The 26,524-nt window shown below is 47.0% G+C and overlaps 1 protein-coding gene across 1 annotated transcript in view; it reads right to left on the bottom strand.

The window, feature by feature from the left end:
- Nucleotides 1-3,367: 3,367 nt before the first annotated feature.
- The window catches only part of LOC120946264 (mucin-2-like), a 64,692-nt gene continuing 41,535 nt past the window's right edge, over nt 3,368-26,524 (bottom strand). Inside the window, exons 13-19 of the mRNA XM_040361092.1 lie at nt 21,474-26,408; nt 19,496-19,557; nt 17,582-17,623; nt 14,930-15,081; nt 11,118-11,215; nt 9,132-9,192; nt 3,368-3,943 (exon numbers count right to left, since the gene is read on the bottom strand). Of these exons, the coding sequence (XP_040217026.1) occupies nt 9,145-9,192; nt 11,118-11,215; nt 14,930-15,081; nt 17,582-17,623; nt 19,496-19,557; nt 21,474-26,408 (5,337 nt within the window). The 3' untranslated portion in view covers nt 3,368-3,943; nt 9,132-9,144. The remainder of the gene's footprint in view (nt 3,944-9,131; nt 9,193-11,117; nt 11,216-14,929; nt 15,082-17,581; nt 17,624-19,495; nt 19,558-21,473; nt 26,409-26,524) is intronic.

Here is a 26,524-nt window from a genome sequence, read left to right as displayed (position 1 = left end):
GAGGTAAGAAGTCAGCACCCCCCACTTCTCACTTTAATGTAAGATGTCAAGGTACGCCCTTCTCAATTTTAATGCTTCCAAGCATGCGTCGACTTGATTCTGAGCATGCGCAGGTTTTTTTAACATGATTTTGCATACTAGCGATCGGTTTTGACCTATTGGTTAGGCGTCCATCGGTTACATTTTAAAGCAAGTTCTAATTTTTTTGACCGAAGGATAACTGACCGATGGGGCCCACACACGATCGGTTTGGACCGATGAAAACAGTCCTTCAGTCCGTTTTCATCGGTTTTGACCGATCGTGTGTACGCGGCCTTAGTCTACTAAATGAATACTGAATGGAATAAAATCACAATTTGATAAACACTAAACGTGATATAAATCAAATTTGTTTAGAGCCGGTTCACACTGGGGCGACTCAGCCGCCTGACAAGTCGCGTCCCATTCTATTCACCAGAACCGTTCTAATAGGAGCGACGCAAGTCGCTCCACCTTAGAAAAAGGTTCTTGTACAAATTTGGGGGCGGTTCGGGGCGACTTGCATTGACTTCTATACCGAAGTCATTTTGCAAATCGTCTCTGAAGTCCAGTGTGAACCGCCTCTTAAGAGGTCTAAAATGTCATCAGTTCATCTACTGGACAATATAGTACAGGCATGTTTGGTATCTACCGTACTTGATTGTTATTCTTCTATACAATAGTTTGAATACAAGAAAGGGCTGGGACAGCCGCACTCCAAAAAAACTTCTCCTTTTATTAAAAATGGATCACAAAATACATGCCACGGCCAAAAACAGAACAAAAAAGCTAATTGCATTGCCTGCACCCTAGGTTCGGACCACAGGAACTTGATTATCTGGTTCTCTTTGAGCGGTTACCCTTTCTCTATCTTCTATACAATAGTGTAGCCATGTTTTATGAAGAGTTTTGCATTTTTATTGTAATCATTTTATTTTTTTTTTTGTAACATTCAACATGGACTGTAAAATGATCTTGTAGTAGGAGCAACATGCTTTACCAGACATCCATTCCAATGAACTATCTGTATGGCATTTGCCTGATTATTATGGCCAATGAATAGAAGATTGCTGACAAAAAAGTGGAGTTTGTATAATCAACATCAATAAATAATATTTTATTGTAATCTTATAATAAATATCTGAACAGTCACATCTCAATACAACAGATCCTTTCTGAATAGTGCAAAATAAAATTCTGTTAGGCCTCGTACACACGACAGAGTTTCTCGGCAGAATTCGGCGAGAAACTCGGTCAGAGCCTGATTCTGCCGAGAAACTCTGTCGTCTGTACACTTTTGGCCCGATGGAGCCGCCGAGGAACTCGTCGAGAAAATAGAGAACATGTTCTCTATTTTCTCGTTGTTCTATGGGAGAAGGCGGCCCGCCGAGCTCCTCGGCGGGTTCATCCCTGAACTCGACGAGGAACTCGACGTGTTTGGCACGTCGAGTTCCTCTGTCGTGTGTACGAGGCCTGAGTCTTGCAGTAATTATAAAATAAATAATTGTTATATAAATATTATTCCCTGAAGTAAACATTGCCTTTATGTAACAATATAGTGCAGTCCTGTAGTATCTAGCATTGCTTGTATTCAATGTGGTCTTGAAGAGTAGCTGGCATTGCCTTTTCCTTTACCTAGGAGCATATTTTCAAAACATTCATAGAATGGATGTCAGCCAGTGTTAATTTCATCTACTAAAATAATTTAGTCTACTAAATTAATACTATGTTAGTCTACTAAAAATACTGCTAAAATTAAAACAATTCAGATGACAAAAATACGACAAAACTAAAATTAAATTTTAGTCAAAAGACTGTGGGCCAGATTCTCAAAAAAGCGCCTATCTATAGGCGGGCGTAGCGTATCTCAGATACACTACGCCGCCGTAACTTAGTGAGGCAGGTCCCGTATTCTCAAAGAACTTGCGGCCAAAGTTACGGCGGCGTAGTGTAACTGTGCCGGCGTAAGCCCGCGTAATTCAAAGTAGGCTAGTGTGGGCGTGTTTTATGTTAATCTATCGTGACCCGACAAGATTGACGTTTTTAACGAACGACGCATGCGCCGTCCGTGAACGTATCCCAGTGGGCATGCTCAAAATTACGCCGCAAATAGTCAATGCTTTCGACATGAACGTAAATTACGTCCAGCCCCATTCACGGACGACTTACGCAAACAACGTAAAACACGACGCTGTTCGTACGTTTCCGACGTCCATACCTAACATGACTTACCCCTGCTTTATGAGGGGTAACTTTACGCCGGCGTATGTCTTACGTAAATGACGCATCTTGCTATGCCGGGCGCACGTACGTTCGTGAATCGGTGTATCTAGCTCATTAGCATATTCGACGCGTAAATCTACGGAAGCGCCACCTAGCGGCCAGCGTAAATATGCAACTAAGATACGACGGTGTAAGAGACTTACGCCGCTCGTATCTTAGCCGAATTTATGCGTAACTGATTCTAAGAATCAGCCGCATAGATACGACGGCTCTCATTCGGACTTACGACGGCGTACATGGCGCTACGCCGTCGTAAGTCCTTTGAGAATCTGGACCTGTGACTAAAACTAAATAGAATTGATATCACAACGGCTAAATCTGTGTCTGTAGTGCAAATGTTCAAACCTTAAAGTGGTTGTAAACCTTTTACAACCACTTCATGCTACAGGTAAGCCTAGATTAAGGCTCACCTGTATCTACACAGGATATCTCCTAGGAGATATCCCCTGTCACCTGCATGTGTTGATGTCATCAGCACATGCGCACTGGGGCAAACGGAATCAATGGCACCTATGTGCCGTTGCTTCAGTCCGTGTGCTGTTACCGTGCGCATTCATTGGAGTGACATCATCGCGGCTCCGGGCAATCACAGCGATGGAGCCGCGATACCTGAAAGTAACCCCCGGGAGAGATGTCGCTGCCGGAGGGGGGGGGGGGCAGGGACTTCTACGGGGGCTTTGATCTAAGGTAAGTAATTCATAATGAGCTAGTATGCATACTAGATCATTATGCCTTTGTCTTGCAGGGTTTTTTTTTTTTTGAGGGTTTACTTTACAACCACTTAAAGCGGAGTTCCACCCTGAAAATTAACTTTTTATAAACAGCATGGTCCGGATTCAGAAAGGACTTACGACAGCGTATCTCCAGATACGTCGTCGTAAGTCCAAATGTGCACCGTCGTATCTATGCGCGTATTCAGGAACTGAGATACCCCTGAATTTTGCAAGATACGACCGACGTAAGTCTCCTTACGCCGTCGTATCTTGGGTGCAGATTTACGCTGGCCGCTAGGGGCGCTTCCGTAGATTTTACGCGTCGAATATGCAAATGACCTAGATACGCCGATTCACGAACGTACTTGCGCCCGTCGGATTTAGCTATGCCGTTTACGTAAAACTAAATCGAAATTTGATGTCAAAATTAAACTGTATTGAGACTAATTTTTCAATAAACCGTTTGTAAACAACAAAAAAAATTAACACTGATGTCATCTCCATCTAAGTTTCTAAAATGTGTTATTGTTTTCTGAAATACCTTGGAAAGAGAATATACTGCATTTCGGCCACAAGATGGCGCTAACGATCATAGGGATTATTCTATTACAGAAATTACAGCCAGAATTCTTGCAGCCTGCATTAATGTGTTTGACATTCATCCATCAAATGTTTTATAAATAGGCGGTTTACAGCGACTCTGACCCTGGATATACAGATACACGGTATTGCATTGTACTGGGTGTGTATCTCTTCTATGGATCCGGCCATCTCTTGTGTTTTCCTGGGGGATCCAGAAATCAGAACTGGGATAGTTGGCACAGGCTGCATTACTTGAGATCCTCATTATAGTTCCTCATTATGGGATCTTCACAGTGACGTCCATAACTTTTAGTTCCAAAAGTTCACATGTAAACCTTGCAGATTATCTGTAAAAGAACCAGATATAAGTATGAAGACTATACTGTATATATATATATATCATTTTTTTTTTTTTAAATCATATTCACAACTCACATTAAAGCCCCACCCCAGCACCGAAAAAAACAACAACCGTGCAGTTGGACTCTCCTGAACTGCAAGGGTTTAAAATGCTTAATAAAGGTGGACACAAGGACAGTGGAGGAGGTGGGCATGAGGGCAGCGGAGGAGGCGGACACAAGGACAGTGGAGGAGGAGGGCATGAGGGAAGCTGGGAAGGCAGAGGAGGCAGGCATGAGGACAGTGGAGGAGGCAGGCATGAGGACAGCGGAGGAGGCAGGCATGAGGGAAGCTGGGAAGGCAGAGGAGGCAGGCATGAGGACAGTGGAGAAGGTGGGCATGAGGGAAGCTGGGAAGGCAGAGGAGGCAGGCATGAGGATAGCAGAGGAGGCAGGCATGAGGACAGTGGAGGAGGCGGACACAAGGACAGCGAGGGGGTGGGCACGAGGGAAGCTGGGAAGGCAGAGGAGGCGGGCATGAGCACAGCAGAGGAGGCGGGCATGAGGACAGCGGAGGAGGCAGGCATGAGGACAGCGGAGGAGGCAGGCATGAGGACAGTGGAGGAGGCAGGCATGAGGACAGTGGAGGAGGAGGGCATGAGGGAAGCTGGGAAGGCAGAGGAGGCAGGCATGAGGACAGCGGAGGAGGCAGGCATGAGGACAGCGGAGGAGGCAGGCATGAGGACAGCGGAGGAGGCAGGCATGAGGACAGTGGAGGAGGAGGGCATGAGGGAAGCTGGGAAGGCAGAGGAGGCAGGCATGAGGACAGCGGAGGAGGCAGGCATGAGGACAGTGGAGGAGGAGGGCATGAGGGAAGCTGGGAAGGCAGAGGAGGCAGGCATGAGGACAGCGGAGGAGGCAGGCATGAGGGAAGCTGGGAAGGCAGAGGAGGCAGGCATGAGGACAGTGGAGAAGGTGGGCATGAGGGAAGCTGGGAAGGCAGAGGAGGCAGGCATGAGGATAGCAGAGGAGGCAGGCATGAGGACAGTGGAGGAGGCGGACACAAGGACAGCGAGGGGGTGGGCACGAGGGAAGCTGGGAAGGCAGAGGAGGCGGGCATGAGCACAGCAGAGGAGGCGGGCATGAGGACAGCGGAGGAGGCAGGCATGAGGACAGCGGAGGAGGCAGGCATGAGGACAGCGGAGGAGGCAGGCATGAGGATAGCAGAGGAGGCAGGCATGAGGACAGTGGAGGAGGCGGACACAAGGACAGCGAGGGGGTGGGCACGAGGGAAGCTGGGAAGGCAGAGGAGGCGGGCATGAGCACAGCAGAGGAGGCGGGCATGAGGACAGCGGAGGAGGCAGGCATGAGGACAGCGGAGGAGGCAGGCATGAGGACAGCGGAGGAGGCAGGCATGAGGACAGCGGAGGAGGCAGGCATGAGGACAGCGGAGGAGGTGGGCACGAGGGAAGCTGGGAAGGCAGAGGAGGCAGGTACGAGGAGACAGCGGAGGAGGCGGGTATGAGGACAGCGGAGGAGGTGGGAATGAGGACAGCAGAGGAAGCGGGCATGAGGACAGCGGAGGAGGCAGGCATGAGGACAGAGGAGGAGGCAAGCATGAGAACAGCGGAGGAGGCGGACACGAGGACAGCGGAGGAGGTGGGCACGAGGGAAGCTGGGAAGGCAGAGGAGGCGGGCATGAGGACAGCGGAGGAGGCAGGCATGAGGACATCGGAGCCGAGGCGGGTATGAGGACAGCGGAGGAGCTGGGCATGAGGACAGCGGAGAAGGCGGGCATGAGGACAGCGGAGAAGGCGGGCATGAGGACAGCAGAGGAGGCGGGCATGAGGACAGCAGAGGAGGCGGGCATGAGGACAGCAGAGGAGGCGGGCATGAGGACAGCAGAGGAGGCGGACAGTAGTCATCCGTGCGGCCCTGGGCAAGACTAACGACACCTCGCAGCCCATTGATTACACTTGATCCTTGCACGTTGAGAGGGCGCAATTTAGCATCTTTACCCTGGGTTGCCCAGCTCCACTGCAAGGGATCATTTTCACATTTCTCAAAGTTGGACTTTAAACCTTTATGGAAGTATACAGGGGGTATAGAAAAAATCACCCCTCTTTAGAAGAATTCAATTTTGTTGCTTTGCAGCCTGAAATTTAGACAGACACCATTTTTGTTTTATCCAGCCATATTTACTCAGTGCAACTTATGACATCCAAGTAAAAGATATAACACCAAACTGTCATAACAAAAATGAAAAGAAACTCAAAACAGAATCACAGAGTTGGAAAAAGTATCACCCCCCTCCCCCCTCCTAAAAATGACTTGTAAATGTAGTCAGGTGTAGCTAATCACCTTCTCATTGGCACAGAAAGCCATTTGACTTTCAACTGTGATCAGCTGTGGTCATTTTGATTGGCTCAGCGATGAGTAAATACAGCTGGATAAAACAAAAACCGTGTCTGTCTTAATGTCAGGCTGCAAAGCAACAAAATGTGATTATTTTGTGATTATCGACAATTCCTGGTAAATCACTGTGATCACATGATAAGGCGGCCCGCCTCTGCCTCCCGTGTTTTAGACCCCCTTAACCACTTAAGCCCCGGACCAATATGCTGGCTAAAGACCCAAGGGGTTTTTACAGTTCGGAACTGCGTCGCTTTAACAGACAATTGCGCGGTCATGCGACGTGGCTTCCAAACAAAATTGGCGTCCTTTTTTCCCCACAAATAGAGCTTTCTTTTGGTGGTATTTGATCACCTCTGCGGTTTTTATTTTTTGCGCTATAAACAAAAATAGAGCCACAATTTTGAAAAAATGCAATATTTTTTACTTTTTGCTGTAATAAATATCCCCCAAAAACATATATAAAACATTTTTTTTCTCAGTTTAGGCCGATACGCATTCTTCTACCTATTTTTGGTAAAAAAAATCGCAATAATCGTTTATCGGTTGGTTTGCGCAAAATTTATAGCGTTTACAAAATAGGGGATAGTTTTTTTGCATTTTTATTTTTTTTATTTTTTTTACTACTAATGGTGGCGATCAGCGATTTTTTTCGTGGCTGCGACATTATGGCGGACACTTCGGACAATTTTGACACATTTTTGGGACCATTGTCATTTTCACAATAAACAATGCAATTTAAATGCATTTTTTGCTGTGAAAATGACAGTTGCAGTTTGGGAGTTAAACACAGGGGGCGCTGTAACATTTAGGGATCACTGTGTATGTGTTTACTAGTGTAGGGGGGTGTGGCTGTAGGACTGACATCATCGATCGAGTCTCCCTATAAAAGGGATCACTCGATCGATGCGCCGCCACAGTGAAGCACGGGGAAGCCGCGTTTACATACGGCTCTCCCCGTTCTTCAGCTCCGGGGAGCGATCGCGACGGAGCGGCTATAAACAAATAGCCGCGCCGTCGTCCCGGATCGTTCCCCGAGCGGACCCGACCTCCGCATGTACTGGGGGGGGGGGTCCCGATCGGACCCCCGACCCACGTCTAGGCAGGCACGTACAGGTACGCCAATGTGCCTGTCCGTGCCATTCTGCCGACGTAAATGTACATGAGGAGGTCGGGAAGTGGTTAAAGTGTCTGTAAAGGCTAAAGATTTTTTACCTTTGTGCATTCTATGCTTGAAGGTAAAAAAGAAAATTCTGTGTGCAGCTCACCCCCCCCCCCCAATACTCACCTCTGTGCCCATTGATCCAGAAATGTGCAGGAGAGCAGCAGCTCTATAGGGACTCTTCCTCTTCATTGGCTGAGACATCAGCAGGAGGTGCATTGGCTCCTGCCACTGTCAATCACAGCTAGCGAGCCAAAGAGGAGAGAGTTGATTCTCTATGTCAGGGGTCTCCAAACTGCGGCCCGTGGGCCAGATGTGGCCCTTTGCTAGCCTTTATCTGGCCCTTGGGGCACTATTCCTCCCACTGACGCCAACAAGGGGGCACTATTTCTCCCACTGATAGCAATGATGGGATACTGTTCCTCCTAGTCCTAATAATAGGGGCACTACTCCTCCTGAGACCAACCTTGAGGCTATATTTATTGTCACCGATGCTGGGCCCAGGACATTTGCTGTCTCCGCTGGCCACAATTCGGCCCTCCTAAAGTCTTAAGGGGAAAAAAACTGGCCCTTTGTTTGAAAAGTTTGGAGACCCCTGCTCTATGTGAATGGACACTAGGGGCCAGATCCACGTACATCCGCGCCGGCGTAGCGCATCTTAGAGAGGCAAGTGCTGTATTCTCAAAGCACTTGCGTTCTAAGTTACGGCGGCGTATCGTAAATGTGCCGGCGTAGGAGCGCCTAATTCAAATTGTGAAGAGGTGGGCGTGTTTTATGCTAATAAATCGTGACCCGACGTGATTGACGTTTTGAACGAACGGCGCATGCGCCGTCCGTGGGGTATCCTAGTGCGCATGCGCAAAATCACGTCGCAAATAGTCAATGCTTTCGATGTGAACATAATTACGCAAAGCCCTATTCGCGAACGATTTACGCAAACGACGTAAACAACGGAAAATTTGACGCTGTCCCAACGTCCATACTTAACATTGCGTACGCCTCATAGGGCCGGGGGAAGTTTACGCCGAAAAAAGCCTTACGTAAACAACGTAAAAAAATGTGCCGGGCGGACGTACGTTTGAGGATCGGCGTATCTAGCTAATTTGCATACTCGACGCGGAAGCGCCACCTAGCGGCCAGCATAAATATGCACCTTAGATCCGACGGCGTACTAAGACGTACGTCAGTCGGATCTAGCCCAGATTCAGTCGTATCTTTGTTTTGTGGATACAAAACAAAGATACGACTGCGCATCGTAGAACTTACGCGGCGTATCAATAGATACGCCGCCGTAAGTTCTTTGTGGATCTGGCCCATAGCGCTGAGGCTTAGGAGCCAACCTGCTCAGGTGCCCCCATAGCAAGCTACTTGCTGTGGGGGCACCCCGAAGGAGGGAGGGGCCAGGAGCTCCGGCGAGGGACAAGAGAAGAGGAGGATCCAGGCTGCTCTGTGCTAAACCATTACACAGAGCAGGTAAGTGTAACATGTTTGTTATTTAAAAAAAAAAAATTACAAACAAAGTTTCTGATTTTCCTTCACATTTCTTATATTTTCTTCAATTGCTTTGCTTTATTCTAATGACAAAGCCATTGTAAACTTTTATTATCAGAGGTTTGTACTCACCTCAATGACCGATTCAGAATCCGGTGTTAAAGGAGTATGAAAAGGATCTGGTGTACGCCACCTAGAGAAGGAAGACACCCATCATCCATCAAATATAAAAATAAACATTTTACAAATGCCTTTAACCCCTTCAATACCGGGCACTTTCACCCCCCCCCCGCCCAGGCCAATTTTCATCTTTCAGCGGCATCACATTTTGAATGACAATTGCGCGGTCATCGCGCTGGAGTGCGGCCCAGAGTGGCAATAGGGTTCCCGCCTGTCCGGAAGCAGTTAAGGGTCCACTCACACCAGATTCATTGGCACATGTTTTTTTAAAGCACGCCAATGCAAGAATCTGGCATAAATAAGGGGAATCATTTATCAAAACTGGAGTTGCTGTGCATTGCAACCAATCAGCTTCTATCTTTAGCTTGCTCTTGGGATAATGAAAGATAAAAGCTGATTGGTTGCCATGCACAGCTAGCTGTACCAGATTGTGGCTATTGCAAATTGTATTGTGTTTATGGCCTTTTGCCAGTTGCATTTTGTGAGTTCCCACTTTTATACAAAAAAATCTTATTATTAACCACTTAAGCCCCGGACCAATATGCTGGCTAAAGACCCAAGGGGTTTTTACAGTTCGGGACTGCGTCGCTTTAACAGACAATTGCGTGGTCGTGCGACGTGGCTCCCAAACAAAATTGGCGTCCTTTTTTCCCCCACAAATAGAGCTTTCTTTTGGTGGTATTTGATCACCTCTGCGGTTTTTATTTTTTGCGCTATAAACAAAAATAGAGCGACAATTTTGAAAAAAATGCAATATTTTTAACTTTTGCTATAATAAATATCCCCCAAAAACCTATATAAAAATTTATTTTTCCTCAGTTTAGGCCGATACGTATTCTTCTACCTATTTTTGGTAAAAAAAATCGCAATAATCGTTTATCGGTTGGTTTGCACAAAATTTATAGCGTTTACAAAATAGGGGATAGTTTTTTTTTAATTTTTTTTTTTTTTACTTGTAATGGCGGCGATCAGCGATTTTTTTTTGTGACTGCGACATTATGGCGGACACTTCGGACAATTTTGACACATTTTTGGGACCATTGTCATTTTCACAGCAAAAAATGCATTTAAATTGCATTGTTTATTGTGAAAATGACAGTTGCAGTTTGGGAGTTAGCCACAGGGGGCACTGTAGGAGTTAGGGTTCACCTATTGTGTGTTTACAACTGTAGGGGGGTGTGGCTATAGGTCTGACGTCATTGATCGAGTCTCCCTTATATAAGGGATCACTCGATCGATACGCCGCCACAGTGAAGCACGGGGAAGCCGTGTTTACATACGGCTCTCCCCGTTCTTCAGCTCCGGGGAGCGATCGCGACGGAGCGGCTATAAACGAATAGCCGTGCCGTCGTCCCAGATCGCTCCCCGCGGGAATCCGCCCGCCGCACGCAGCGGGGGGGGGGGGTCACGATCGGACCCCCCACCCGCTAGAAGGCATATATACGTCCTTCTGCCTGTACGTGCCATTCTGTGGACGTAAATAGGCGTGCGGCGGGCGTTAAGTGGTTAAGGGGCGGGGCTGAGAAGCCGGCTGCAGCGTCCTTAACAACCGATGAGTCATCAGCTGTCAATGGGTTTCCCCACTGATAGCTTTATAAAAAAAAAGAAAAAGGGGCGGTAAAAAAAAAAAAAGAAGAAAAAAACGGTGTGGAAGTCCCCCCCCCCCAGTCTATACCAGGCCCTTTGGGTACGCTGGACTAGCCTGACTTGGCATAGGTTCATCTTTATCCACCTCTGACATTTATTATTAGTGGTATCATTTGTAGGGTGATCTAGCTCCACTAGAACACATGGATGTACCACTCACACCCACACACATAAACCCCTCCAATATTCCAGTACTGCAAAAGCATAACAAAAATTCATTCATGCCTGCACATTTTATCATTTTATTTCGTTTTCTAATATTTCACCTTCATATACTCATTAGATACTTACAATATAGGTGAGAAGAACAACAGTAACCACTAATACACTCACGATGACAAGAAGGGCAATGGCATAGCCTGGGATTGTGCCATCCACAACAGCGGCATCTGTAAAAGAAAAAAAATATTAGACATGTCCACTGACGAAAAATGTGTTTGTTTTCGCTTCATTTGTTTGTTTTTTTTTCGTTTTTCGGGTCATTTGTTATGATCGCAATTCGTAAATTTGAAAATTTGTAAATTTAAAAATGAGAAAATTAGAAAATAAGAAAATTAAAAAAAAATCATAAATTTGTAAATTCGTAAATCAGAAAAGAAGAAAGAAAATCAGAAAATTTGAAAATTCATAAATTCGTAAATTTGTAAATTCAAAATCCGAACATTGGAAAGAAAATCAGAAAATTCGAAAGAATAACTACCGTATTTATCGGGGTATAGCGCGCTCCCGCGTATAGCGTGCACCCCTAAAGTTGCCCGAATTCCTGTTGAAAAAAGATGTTTTGTACTTACAGTTTTGGTGTCTTGCGCGGCGTCCATCGGCGGCCTCGTCCGGTCCGGCGTCCGTCTGCGGCTTCGGGTGTCCTCTTCGTCGGGTCCGGCGTCCTTCTGCGGCATCCTCCCCGCTCGTTTCCCGCGCCGAGTTTGAATACTGCGCCGACATATACCGAGCGCAGTACACTCGTGTATCGTCGGGCAGGCTCGGCAACTCTCGCGCTGACGTCCTGTACGCTCAGGACGTCAGCGCGAGAGGCGCCGAGACTGCCCAAAGATACACGAGTGTACTGCGCTCGGTATATGCCGGGGCAGTATTCAAACTCGTGGCGGGAAAGCGGGTATCGGCGTATACCGCGCCCCCCCCCACGATTTTGCCCTGATTTTTAGGGCAAAATAGTGCGCAGTATACGCCGATAATTAAATTATAGGTATTGGAATTTTCTTTCAAATTGGGCTGTTAGTGAACGTAATGAATACAAATTTATCCCAAGTTACGAATTATCCGAAATAACAAATGCCGCATCTAAACAAATGAAACAGAACAAATTAATAACTATTATTATTTTTAATAAAATTAATAATAATAATAATAATAATATTTAAAAGGTTTTATTATTATTGTTGTTATTTATTATTATTAATTTGTTACATTCCATTTGTTTAGATGCACCATTTGTTATTTCAGATAATTGGGAACTTCGGATAAATTCGTATTCGTTACGTTTACTAACAGCCAAATTTGAAAGGAAATTCCAATACCTCTAATTTAATAGCCAACAATAGTTAGTTATTATTTCTGATTTTCAAATGTTTGAATTTTCGGGTTTCCGAATTTCCGAATTTATGAATTTCCACATTTTCGAATTTACGTATTTATGAATTGTCGAGTTTACAGATATTAATAAAAATTTGTTAAACGGGTTTTCGTTAATTTGGATATTTCCGAATCTACGAATTTGTTGAAATTCATTAAAAAAATGAATTCGGAACAAAACGAATGGCACATGTTTAAAAAATATGTCATAAAAGTTTCATCTTCAGTTTGTAAAACATCATTAGTAGTGGTGATGTTAAAATGAAGAATTTATTTTATCAATGAATACAAGGCTTTCTGTGATTTTATATGAGGTGGAGATCATGACATCACCACCTCGTCCAATCAGAGAATACCTTGCATTCAGTAAGGAGAGCTCTTAAAGGGGTTGTAAAGGTTTGTCTTTTATTTTCTAAATCGGTTCCTTTAAGCTCGTGCATTGTTGGGTCACTTACCTTTTCCTTCCATTTCCCTTCTAAAAAATTGTTTTCTTTGTTTGAATTTCTCACTTCCTGTTTCTCCTCAGTAAGCTTTCCACCATCATCCGAGCGGTGGAAAGTCATTTAGAACAGCTTACTGAACACCTTACTGAGGAGGAACAGGAAGTGAGAAATTCAGACAAATAAAAAAAAACATTTAGAAGGAAAATTGAAGTAAAAGGTAAGTGACCCAACAATGCACTAGCTTAACCACTTCCATACCAGGCACGTATACACCTTCCGGCCCAAGCCAATTTTCAGCTTTCAGCGCTGTCGCACTTTGAATGGCAATTGCACGGTCATGCTACACTGTACCCAAACAAAATTGGGGTCCTTTTTTTCCCACAAATAGAGCTTTCTTTTGGTGGTATTTGATCACCTCTGCGTTTTTTTTTTTTTGCGCAACAACTAAAAAAAGACTGAAAATTTAGAAAAAAAATACGTTTTTATTTTTTTCTGTTAAATTTTTTGTAAATAAGTAAGTTTTCTCTTTCAATTACGGGCACTGATATGGCGGCACTGATGGGCACTGATGAGATGGCACCGATGGACATCGATGAGGTAGTACTGACGGGTGGCACTGATTGGCGGCGCTTGTATGCGGCACTGATGGGCACACATAGGCGCCACTGATGGGCACACATAGGCGGCACTGATGGGCACACATAGGCGGCACTGATGGGCACACATAGGTGGCACTGATGGGCACACATAGGTGGCACTGGGCACTCATAGGCGACACAGATGGGCACTCATGGGCGGCACTTATGGGTGGCACTGATCGCTACTTATGGGTGGCACAGATGGGCACTGATAGGTGGGCACTGGGCATGGATGGGCACTGTAGGGTGGCACTGATGGACACTGTAGGGTGGCACTGATGGACACTTCGGGCGGCACTGATTAACCTATGTTGCCAGTCAGTGCCCATTTGTGGGCACTGAGTGGCATCTTTTTTTTTTTTTAGCCTTTTTTTTTTTGATCTGCCCTTTTTTTTTACAGCCTTTTTTTTTGCCTTTTTTTTGGATCTGCCCTTCCCTGGTGGTCCAGGGTGGGCTTCCCTGGTGGTCCATGTGGCGATCCGAGGGGGGGCTGCGCTGATAAACAATCAGCGCGAACCCCCCCTGTCAGGAGAGCAGCCGTTCGGCTCTCCTCTACTCGCGTCTGTCAGACGCGAGTGAGGAAGAGCCATCAACGGCTCTTCCTGTTTACATCGTGATCAGCCGTGATTCGACACGGCTGATCACGTGGTAAAGAGTCTCCGTGAGAGACTCTTTACCGAGATCGGTGTTGCGGGGTGTCAGACTGACACCCCGCAACAACGATCGCCGCGATGCGCGCCCCCGGGGGCGCGCAGCGGCTCAGAATCCTGAGGACGTCATATGACGTCCGGTCAGGATTCTACAACCACTTTGCCGCCGTCAATCTGTCATTGGCGGGCGGCAAGTGGTTAAAGTATCCTATTTAGAAAATAAAAAATTAGCCTTTACAACCCCTTTAATACTGATCGGGGGGAAGATACACACTCCCCTCACACAGCACACAGAGCTGGGGCTGTCAATCCCAGGCTGTGTGCTGGAGCTCTCTCCCCAGTCACCATATTTCTCTTGGTGTCAGAAAAACTTGTCAGAAGTGACTCATGCTGATAGCAGAGGAAGGAAGCAGCAGACAGAAATGACACTTAGTGCTCTGGATTGGGACAAGTACACACTATAGAGGGATGTACTTTGTTCATATTTTGCAACCACTTTAAAGACAAAGACGCTGCATAATCCGTGAGTGATAGAAAAAAATAAAAAAAAGCTGCTGAAAGTGGGGTTTATATCACATTAATTACCTCATTACTGTGTACTGTGATGAAACGCGTAACCGCGTCTTTTACTGAGCATTGCTGCACTGCGGAGGATTCAGGAGGGCCCAAGGGGACCCGACCTGGAGGCCTACTAATGCCCTCATATTTTATATGAGAATAGTTTCCATTTCCAGCTACAGATAAACTTTATTTAATGAATATTCCTTTCTGGTTTCACCCACCTGGAGCAGTTGTGTTTGTAGCATGGATCCTTATATCCCCCAAGACGTCGCCATTGATTTTGGCAATCACATCAAAGTTGCGCTGCGTCTCGGCATCGCTATGAGTGTTCTTCGGGAACTCTGCTGAACAGACGACATCGGTAACACTTGGACTGTAGAGAAAACACAGAAATATCTTAACTTTGCTGCCTTCTTCCTGGTCGGATCTGAATATTCCTCCTTCTGGCCGTGTGCAATGATCTCCTTTAAACCCTTTTCTTACCACTCCTGTCAGGCCCCATACACACGACCAAACATGTATGCTGAAACTGGTCCGCGGGCCAGTTTCAGCATACATGTTCGGTCGTGTGTGGGCGCGAGCGGGCCGAATTCCAGCAAACATTTGCCCGCCGGGCCTTTTCCCAGCAGACAAATATTCCTGGACGTGTTTTAAAACAGTCCGCTGGAATCCTGCCCGCTCGGACATGTACGGTCGTCAGTACAGACCTACCGTACATGTCCAGGCGCCCGCCGTCCCTCGCATGCGTCGAATGACTTCGACGCATGCGTGGAAGCATTTTAAAGGCGGGCCGCCCACGTCGCTGCGTCATTGTCGCGGCGACACCACGTCATCGACGCGGCGACACCGCGGACACGCCCCGCGTATTGTTTACGCGCGGACTTCTGTACGATGGTGTGTACAACCATCGTACAGAAGCCCTCTGGCAGACATGTATGGTGAAAACGGTCCGACGGACCGCTTTCACCATACATGTTTGTTCGTGTGTACCCGGCCTAAGACTTACGTGGTGGGGGGGGGGGGGTATTACACGCCCATCAGGAGAGACGACTGTCAACTCTCCAATGAAAGTGATCCAGTGGCTGAACAGCTGCAAGATCATTTTTTGTGATCCCCCTTCCCAGTGTGAGCCCGCCCCCCCCCCCCTTTAGGACTTCCTTAGATGCCACATTTCTGGCATAAGATAACTTAGGCAATCCTACCATTGGTCTGAAAAAAAGGGCTCCTTGCTGTACTGGTTCCCTCTTGTCTCCTAGGTAGCACCTTCCTGACTCCTGGGCAGAGACCTCCTCCTAGGTCCGCCGAAGGTGGAGCAATGAACCCTGATCGGGTCTCTAATAAAAGTCCTGCACACGCCTGCTAAGTTATAGCCAGATTCAGAGAGACTTAGGCTAGCGTATCAGTAGATACGCCAGCCTAAGTCTGAATGTGCGCCCGCGCTAATTTAAGCGTATTCTGGTAACCAGATACGCTTAAATTAGGCTCAGATACGAGCGGCGTAAGTGTCTTACACCCTCGTATAGTAAAGTGTAATTTTTAGGCTGACCGCTGGGTGGCGCTTCCATTGCGGTCGGCGTAGAATATGTAAATCACTACTTACGCCTATTCGCGAACGTACGCCCGGCCACCGCAGTACAGATACGCCGTTTACGCAACGCATTATCAGGCCTATAGTTATTCCATCAAATAGCTGGAATAGTAATGTTAAGTATGGCCGCCGTTCCCGCGTCGAAATTCGAAAATTTTACGTCGTTTGCGTAAGTCGTTCGTGAATAGGGATTTACGTCATTTACGTTCACGTCGAAATCAATAGGACCGTGCGGCATACTTAACCGCAATGCACACTGGGAAATGTAGGCGGACGGCGCATGCGCCGTTCCAAAAAAACGTCAATCACGTCAGGTCAACCCAAATTAGCATAAAACATGCCCCCTCAGCCTATTTTGCATTAGGCGCGCTTACGCCCGCCGCATTTACGATACGCCGCCATAACTTAGCAGGCAAGTACTTTGTGAATCAGGTACTTGCCTCGCTAACTTACGGCGGCGTAGTGTAAATGCCATACGCTACGCCGCCGCAAAGTTAGGACGCCCTTTCTGAATCTAGCTATTAGTGTGCTGGTTGTACACAAAACCTGGGATTGGTGGCTTCATCCCTCCCAAGTCTCTATGAAGCCTTCACACTCCAGGACCCAAACCGAGTTTTCTCTGTAGGAGACCAGCACCCCGGAGCCCCTCAACCTCCCTCCATGACAACCTAGGCAGGGCAGGGCAGGAATTATGGGGCCCCTTACACAGCTTCAGAGAAGCGGGGGGCTGCCCCACGAATTGCGAAGCGGGGGGGTGCGGCCGCTAATTGAGAAGCGGGGGGGTGCCACAAAAAAATATATATTAAAGGGCCCAGAGGGGGGGTTTCCATCTGGGGGCCCCAGATAGATTTTTTTTTAAATAAAAAAATATTAAAAAAAGGGGGTTGCCATCCGGGGCCCTGGGGACCTCCGGGCCCCTGGCGACCTCTGGGCCCTTTAATAAAAAAAAAAAAAAAAAAAAATATATATATATATATATATATATATATATATATATATATATATATATATATATTTTATATAAAAAAGGGGGGGGTTGCCATCTGGGGCCCTGTGGACCTCTGGGCCCTTTAATAAAAGCAAAAAAAATATATATAAAAAAAAATTATTAATAAAAAAATAAAATAAAAAGGGGTTGCCTGGGGACCTCCAGGCCCCTTACAGGTGTACTCCCCAGATGGCGGCCCTGAACCTAGGTGACACCTAACCTTTCCCACACACTGGCAGGGCACAGCTCGTTCACAAAAGACTAATATGATACATATGCATGGTCGGTACATCATACCTTTCTATGTTTCTTTTCTGCACGTTGGAGAACGAGCCTCGTCTGTAGAGAAAACACACAAAAAAAAAAAAATCTCAGCTTTGTTGCCTTCTTCCGGGTCAGATCGGTTGACCACAAAGACATATTCCTCTTCCTTTAAACCCAGTACTATGTATAATGTGCAAACAGACCCTACACATTGACCCTCTTGTTGAATAATTTTTTGGTGAGATTTCACTTCACTTCCTGTCTCAGAGATGCAAAAAAAAAAAAATGGGAGGGAATCTCCAAAGTGTGGGGAATTCCGCAGAGTGACACTAAACAATAAACTTATTCTCCAAAAAATATGCATAAAACATATCTCCCAACCGTCCTGGACTGCCTGTGGGACGTCTGTCCCGCGTCCCGGGGCACCTTCATTCCGGGACAATACAATGTCCCAGAATTTCCCCTTGGCCAATCTGTTGCCCCCTAAAAAATGCCGACCGCATCCCTGCTGCCCCTCACTGCCCGCTGTACTAGTTCTGTCAGAGACCCACTTTAGTTCACCCCCAGACGCTGCCTGGCAAAACAACTGGTTGCTAGACACGGCCCACCTGGCGTCTAACAACCAGTGACGTCACAACGAGGAGGAGAGCGGAGCCCCAGCATTCAGAGCGAGCCGGAGGAGGATTCCTCCTTCTCGCCCCTAAGCTCCACCCCGGCTCTGCCCCCCCGACTCCGCCCCCTGACTTAGGGTCTTCCTCGAAGGCTGTTCCTGCCTCTGGAAGAAAGGTAGGAGAAATACTCCCTGCATTGCCCTGAGTGCGCTCATGGTCACTCTGCTTTTTCCAATACACTGCCCCCCTCCAGTCATGCTGTACAGTCCCCCCAAAACCAAAAAAACAACAACACCAAGCACCCAACCCACAGTGACTCCGGGAGTGTCCGGTAAGGGGAGTCCAGGGCTGGACTGGGACAAAAATTTGGCCCTGAACTTCATCCAGACTGGCCCACTTTGACAGGTCTTTCCCATGGCGGCCAGACAACTCGCCGTGTACACTAGTAAAAATAATGAGCCAGATTCACATAGAGATACGACTGTGTATCTCCTGATACACCGTCGTATCTCTGAGTTGTGCCGGTCGTATCTATGCGACGGATTCATAGAATCAGTTACGCATAGATATCCCTAAGATCCGACGGTGTAACTGTGTTACACCGTCGGATCTTAGGCTGCAATACCAGGCCGGCTGCTAGGTGGCGCTTCCCTATCTTTTACGCAACGATTATGCTAATGAGCAGTTACGCCGATTCCGAAATGAACAACCACCCGGCGCTTTTTTTTTTTTTACGTCGTTTGCGTTCGGCTTTTTCCGGCGTATACTTACTCCTGCTTCTATGAGAGCGCAGCCAATGTTAAATATGGCCGTCGTTCCCGCGTCAATTTTTTTTTTTTACGTCGTTTGCGTACGTCGATTCACAAAAGTGCTGGATGCAAGTTACGCTCACGCCGAAACCAATGACGTCCTAGCTAAGTCATTGGGAGCAATGCACGCCGGGAAAAATCGCGGACGGCGCATGCGCATTTAAATCGGCGCGGGAACGCGCCTGATTTAAATACTACACTCCCCCTAGCCGCGGAATTTGAATTCCGCCGGGGGATTTACGATCCGCCGCCGCAAGTTTTGAGGTAAGTGTTTTGTGAATTACCCACTTGCCTCAAAAACTTGCGGATCTTAAATCACATAGGTTACGCAGATCTAAAGATCCGCTAACCTATGTGAATCTGGCCCACTATCTATACATAAACTTTATAAAGTTAATTAAAATAATATCCCTGAAGTTTTACAATGTAACTTATTAGCAGGAATAGTCTGAGTGGGAGCCAAGTGTTGGAAGTTAGGGTGGCCTTACCCCTCCCCCCCCCCATATAATAACATTGGGATGACTTACCTGAAGGAGTATACGGTGACACCAATACAGTCAGGCATTAATCGAACAAGCAATAAGTACGCCTGCAAGGAGAATGGATATAATTACTGATACTAATTTGTCATGTCAAAATTTGAAGACCTAGTATCTATAAGTTTAAAAAGTTTCAAGCAGGGCCATCTTATTAGCATCTTGGGCCCCTGGGCAAAGTAATGCTCTGGGGCCCCTACAATGATGACCCCTAGCCCTAGTCTCAGAGTCATCTTTGACACCCACATGACAATGGATGCACAAATAGGGTCAGTAGTCAGCGGATCTCACCATCTGCTGCGCCTTCTACGCAGACTTATTCCATTTATTCCGAAAGAAGACATAGCAGTCGTGGTGGGAACAATTGTGACTGGACTATGCAAATACCCTTTACCTTGGACTCCCAAAGTACCAAATCACTCGTCTGCAAGTCGTTCAAAACTCGGCCGCTAGACTGGGAAAAAACCCTGGGAATCAATCTCACCTTCACTGAGATCCCTTCATTGGTTGCCAGAAAAAGATAGAATTGCGTTTAAAGCACTCTGTCTGACGCATAAGTGCATCCATGGGAAGGCCCCCCAATATCTATGCGAAAAGATAAAAGCTCACAACCCCAATCGCGTTCTGCGATCCACAAATCAAAATCTGCTCCAGATACCCAAAGCCAAATACAAGTCAAAAGGAGAGCGAAGATTTGCGCTCCAGGGTCCCAGACTATGGAACGCTCTACCAACCAGCGTTCGGTTGGAGGAGAATCACTTGACCTTTAGAAGAAAGATCAAAACTCATCTCTTTTGATATCAAAAGAGACAGGAACAACGGTCGGACTAGGCACCATCGGACTTTTGTTGCCGAAAAGTTTGTCCGTTTGCAGAGCGAACCTTTTTCCGATGAAAACCGAAAAAAGTTTGTCCGATGGAGCGTACGCGCGCTCGGATATTTTTTTTTGCAAACTTGCCCATTTTGAAGTTTGTTGGCAAAAAGTCCGACCGTGTGTAGGGGCCTTAAGACTGGGATGCCATAAAAGCAGGCCCGTCGCTACAGGACAGGAAAAACAAACAATTGCTTGGGGCCCCGAGCTGGCCTGGGGCCCCCAACTTCCCCTTCCCAGGCTGTAGCATGGCCAAGCTCCTCTTCCTTCCTTCCTTCCTTCCTTCCTGGAGTCCTGTCAGTCCGGCCGGGTACCGCGCATGGTACAGGAGATTCAGTTTCCTGTTCCCGGCCGGACTGACAGGAAGTGCACACAGTCCGGCCGGGAACACAGAAAACTGAATCTCCTGTACCGCGCGGTACCCAGCCCAGCCCGGGCACTATCTGATTGAGAACTGGGGACCCATAATGATAGAACACCGAACTGACAGGAGGAAGAGGAGTTGGGCCACGCTACAGCGGCAGCCTACAGGGAAAAAGGGGAGGTGAGAATAGAAAAACATAGGGACTAGGGAGGGGGGGAGGAGTAAGAACATAGGTGTAAATAATTTGTGTAGCGTTAAAGTAGGCTATGCATGCGGGGGGGTGCTTGGGGGCCCCCATTTTGCTTGGGGCCCCCAAATTCCTTCAAACAGCCCTGCATAAAAGTTCATGTGCGTGGAAAGGCAGGCGTCCCAATACTTTTGGTAATATAGTGTAGCTCTTTAGACTATATACAACACAACAGTAAACAGGTCTTCAGAAACAAACAATGCTTTACCTACAGGTTACATGTAGTGAATATGGGGGGAATAATGCTGGCAGAGTAGCCGTCATTCCACTTGGAAGTGCCCTGGAGAGCCTGTGGGGGGCAGTGTTGGGGCTAAGGTGAGAATTGCAGCCACACTGACTTATTACTAAGTGAAGGTAGATCTGCTGTAGAATGAAGATGACTCTATATCATTATACTTTCCCTTCAAGATATCTACAAGATTCAATTCACGAATGTCAAGAAACTCCTAACAATATTTAGGCCCAGAACACTCGATCTTATACTCACTTGTTTCCTGATCTTTGTACTGAGCTCCTTGTATTCATTGGATGAAGGGTTTGTGTATTCTTCTATGAATGGCAGATCCAATAATATAAAAAAGAAATAACTATAGACTATTGGTCTAGTTGCTGGCCTTGTTGTTGGTATTGTGTTTATGGTTCGTTCTCTTGTTGTTGCTGCCAATGCTGTTGGTTTTCCAGTTGTCAGTGCTGCTGTAGCTGTTGGTTTTGCAGTTGTCAGTGATTCTGTAGCTGTTGGTTTTGCAGTTGTCAGTGCTGCTGTAGCTGTTGGTTTTTCAGTTGTCAGTGCTGCTGTAACTGTTGGTTTTGCAGTTGTCAGTGCTCCTGTAGCTGTTGGTTTTGCAGTTGTCAGTGATTCTGTAGCTGTTGGTTTTGCAGTTGTCAGTGCTGCTGTAGCTGTTGGTTTTTCAGTTGTCAGTGCTGCTGTAACTGTTGGTTTTGCAGTTGTCAGTGCTTCTGTAACTGTTGGTTTTGCAGTTGTCAGTGCTGCTGTAGCTGTTGATTTTGCCGTTGTCAGTGCTGCTGTAGCTGTTGATTTTGCCGTTGTCAGTGCTTCTGTAGCTGTTGGTTTTGCCGTTGTCAGTGCTTCTGTAGCTGTTGGTTTTGCAGTTGTCAGTGCTGCTGTAGCTGTTGATTTTGCCGTTGTCAGTGCTGCTGTAGCTGTTGGTTTTGCCGTTGTCAGTGCTTCTGTAGCTGTTGGTTTTGCAGTTGTCAGTGCTGCTGTAGCTGTTGGTTTTGCAGTTGTCAGTTCTGCTGTAGCTGTTGATTTTGCCGTTGTCAGTGCTGCTGTAGCTGTTGGTTTTGCCGTTGTCAGTGCTTCTGTAGCTGTTGGTTTTGCAGTTGTCAGCGCCTCTGTAGCTGTTGGTTTTGCAGTTGTCAGTGCTGCTGTAGCTGTTGGTTTTGCAGTTGTCAGTGATTCTGTAGCTGTTGGTTTTGCAGTTGTCAGTGCAGCTGTAGCTGTTGGTTTTTCAGTTGTCAGTGCTGCTGTAACTGTTGGTTTTGCAGTTGTCAGTGCTTCTGTAACTGTTGGTTTTGCAGTTGTCAGTGCTGCTGTAGCTGTTGATTTTGTCGTTGTCAGTGCTGCTGTAGCTGTTGATTTTGCCGTTGTCAGTGCTTCTGTAGCTGTTGGTTTTGCCGTTGTCAGTGCTTCTGTAGCTGTTGGTTTTGCAGTTGTCAGTGCTGCTGTAGCTGTTGATTTTGCCGTTGTCAGTGCTGCTGTAGCTGTTGGTTTTGCCGTTGTCAGTGCTTCTGTAGCTGTTGGTTTTGCAGTTGTCAGTGCTGCTGTAGCTGTTGGTTTTGCAGTTGTCAGTTCTGCTGTAGCTGTTGATTTTGCCGTTGTCAGTGCTGCTGTAGCTGTTGGTTTTGCAGTTGTCAGTGCTGCTGTAGCTGTTGGTTTTGCCGTTGTCAGTGCTTCTGTAGCTGTTGGTTTTGCAGTTGTCAGTGCTGCTGTAGCTGTTGATTTTGCCGTTGTCAGTGCTGCTGTAGCTGTTGGTTTTGCCGTTGTCAGTGCTGCTGTAGCTGTTGGTTTTGCCGTTGTCAGTGCTTCTGTAGCTGTTGGTTTTGCAGTTGTCAGCGCCTCTGTAGCTGTTGGTTTTGCAGTTGTCAGTGCTGCTGTAGCTGTTGGTTTTGCAGTTGTCAGTGCTGCTGTAGCTGTTGGTTTTGCAGTTGTCAGTTCTGCTGTAGCTGTTGGTTTTGCAGTTGTCAGTGCTGCTGTAGCTGTTGATTTTGCCGTTGTCAGTGCTGCTGTAGCTGTTGGTTTTGCCGTTGTCAGTTCTGCTGTAGCTGTTGGTTTTGCAGTTGTCAGTGCTGCTGTAGCTGTTGATTTTGCCGTTGTCAGTGCTGCTGTAGCTGTTGGTTTTGCCGTTGTCAGTGCTTCTGTAGCTGTTGGTTTTGCAGTTGTCAGTGCTGCTGGAGCTGTTGGTTTTGCAGTTGTCAGTGCTGCTGTAACTGTTGATTTTTCCGATGTCAGTGCTGCTGTATATATCGTTGGTGCAATTGTAGGCGGTGCTGCTGTAGTTTTAGCTGGTGAAGGTGCTGCTGTTGTTGGTACTGCAGTTGCCAGCGCTGCTGTCACTGTAATTGGTGCAGTTGCATTTGTACTTGGCAATGCTGTAGTTGTTGGTGCTGAAGTTGTAGCTGATACTTGTGTAGTTATAGGTGGGGCACTTGTAGTTGGTACTTCTGCAGATGTAGGTGGGGCAGTTGTAGTTGATACTTCTGTAGTTGTAGGTGGGGCAGGTGTAGTTGTTACTTCTGTAGTTGTAGATGGGGCAGTTGTAGTTGGTACTTCTGTAGTTGTAGGTGGGGCAGTTGTAGTTGGTACTTCTGTAGTTGTAGGTGGGGCAGTTGTAGATTGTGCTGCAGTTGTAGCTGGTACTGCGGTAGATGTAGGTGGGGCAGTTGTAGTTGATACTTCTGTAGATGTAGGTGGGACAGTTGTAGTTGATGCCTCTGTAGTTGTAGGTGGGGCACTTGTAGTTGGTACTGCTGTAGTTGTAGGTGGGGCAGTTGTAGTTGGTACTGCTGTAGTTGTAGGTGGGGCAGTTGTAGTTGGTACTTCTGCAGATGTAGGTGGGACGGTAGTAGTTGGTAGTTCTGTAGTTGTAGGTGGGGCACTTGTAGTTGGCACTTCTGTAGTTGTAGGTGAGGCAGTTGTAGTTGATACTTCTGTAGTTGTAGGCGGTGCAGTTGTAGTTGGTACTTGTGTAGTTGTAGGTGGGGCAGTTGTAGTTGGTACTGCTCTAGTTGTAGGTGGGGCAGTTGTAGATTGTGCTGCAGTTGTAGCTGGTACTGCGGTAGATGTAGGTGGGGCAGTTGTAGTTGGCACTTCTGTAGTTGTAGGTGTGGCAGTTGTAGTTGGCACTTCTGTAGTTGTAGGTGGGGCAGTTGTAGTTGGTACTGCTGTAGTTGAAGGTGGGGCAGTTGTAGTTGGCACTTCTGTAGTTGTAGGTGGGGCAATTGTAGTTGGCACTTCTGTAGTTATAGGTGGGGCAGTTGTAGTTGGTACTGCTGTAGTTGTAGGTGGGGCAGTTGTAGTTGGTACTGCTGTAGTTGTAGGAGAGGCAGTTGTAGTTGGTACTGCTGTAGTTGTAGGTGGGGCAGTTGTAGTTGGTACTGCTGTAGTTGTAGGTGGGGCAGGTGTAGTTGGTACTTCTGTAGTTGTAGGTGTGACAGTTGTAGTTGGTACTGCTGTAGTTGTAGGTGAGGCAGTTGTAGTTGGTACTGCTGTAGTTGTAGGTGGGGCAGTTGTAGTTGGTCCTTCTGTAGTTGTAGGTGGGGCAGGTGTAGTTGGTACTTCTGTAGATGTAGGTGGGACAGTTGTAGTTGGTACTGCTGTAGTTGTAGGTGGGGCAGTTGTAGTTGGCACTTCTGTAGTTGTAGGTGGGGCAGTTGTAGTTGGTACTGCTGTAGTTGTAGGCGGTGCAGCTGTAGTTGGTACTCCTGTAGTTGTAGGTGGGGCAGTTGTAGTTGGCACTTTTGTAGTTGTAGGTAGGTCAGTTGTAGATGGTACTTTTGTAGTTGTAGGTGAGGCAGTTGTAGTTGGCACTTCTGTAGTTGTAGGCAAGGCAGTTGTAGTTGGCACTTCTGTAGTTGTAGGTGAGGCAGTTGAAGTTGGTCCTTCTGTAGTTGTAGGTGGGGCAGTTGTAGTTGGTACTTCTGTGGTTGTAGATGGGGAACTTGTAGATGGTACTTTTGTAGTTGTAGGTGAGGCAGTTGTAGTTGGCACTTCTGTAGTTGAAGGCAAGGCAGTTGTAGTTGGTACTGCTGTAGTTGTAGGTGGGGCAGTTGTAGTTGGCACTTCTGTAGTTGTAGGTGGGGCAGTTGTAGTTGGTACTGCTGTAGTTGTAGGCAAGGCAGTTGTAGTTGGTACTTCTGTAGTTGTAGGTGGGGCAGTTGTAGTTGGTACTTCTGTAGTTGTAGGTGGGGCAGTTGTAGTTGGTACTGCTGTAGTTGTAGGTGGGGCAGTTGTAGTTGGTACTGCTGTAGTTGTAGGTGAGGCAGTTGTAGTTGGTCCTTCTGTAGTTGTAGGCGGTGCAGTTGTAGTTGGTCCTTCTGTAGTTGTAGGCGGTGCAGTTGTAGTTGGCACTTCTGTAGTTGTAGGTGAGGCAGTTGAAGTTGGTCCTTCTGTAGTTGTAGGCGGTGCAGTTGTAGTTGGCACTTCTGTAGTTGTAGGTGAGGCAGTTGTAGTTGGTACTTCTGTGGTCGTAGATGGGGCACTTGTAGATGGTACTTTTGTAGTTGTAGGTGAGGCAGTTGTAGTTGGTACTTCTGTAGTTGTAGGTGGGGCAGTTGTAGTTGGTACTTGTGTAGTTGTAGGTGGGGCAGTTGTAGTTGGTACTTCTGTAGTTGTAGGTAGGACAGTTGTAGTTGGTACTTCTGTAGTTGTAGGTGGGGCAGTTGTAGTTGGTACTGCTGTAGTTGTAGGTGAGGCAGTTGTAGTTGGTACTTGTGTAGTTGTAGGTGGGGCAGTTGTAGTTGGTACTTCTGTAGTTGTAGGTGGGGCAGTTGTAGTTGGCACTTCTGTAGTTGTAGGTGGGGCAGTTGTAGTTGGTCCTTCTGTAGTTGTAGGTGAGGCAGTTGTAGTTGGTCCTTCTGTAGTTGTAGGCGGTGCAGTTGTAGTTGGCACTTCTGTAGTTGTAGGTGGGGCAGTTGTAGTTGATACTTCTCTAATTGTAGATGGGGCAGTTGTAGTTGGCACGTCTGTTGTTGTAGGTGGGACGGTAGTAGTTGGTACTTCTGTTGTTGTAGGTGGGATGGTAGTAGTTGGTACTTCTGTTGTTGTAGGTGGGACAGTTGTAGTTGGCACTTCTGTAGTTGTAGGTGGGGCAGTTGTGGTTGGCACTTCTGTAGTTGTAGGTGAGGCAGTTGTAGTTGGCACTTCTGTAGTTGTAGGTGGGACGGTAGTAGTTGGTAGTTCTGTAGTTGTAGGTGGGGCAGTTGTAGTTGGCACTTCTGTAGTTGTAGGTGGGACGGTAGTAGTTGGTACTTCTGTTATAGGTGGGATGGTAGTAATTGGTACTTCTGTTGTAGGTGGGG

Source organism: Rana temporaria, chromosome 7 (assembly GCF_905171775.1).
Source record: "Rana temporaria chromosome 7, aRanTem1.1, whole genome shotgun sequence".
In the NCBI taxonomy this organism is placed as follows: Eukaryota; Metazoa; Chordata; class Amphibia; order Anura; family Ranidae; genus Rana; species Rana temporaria.
Note: the sequence above shows the minus strand (reverse complement) of the source record. Positions and strands in the feature narration are given on the sequence as shown.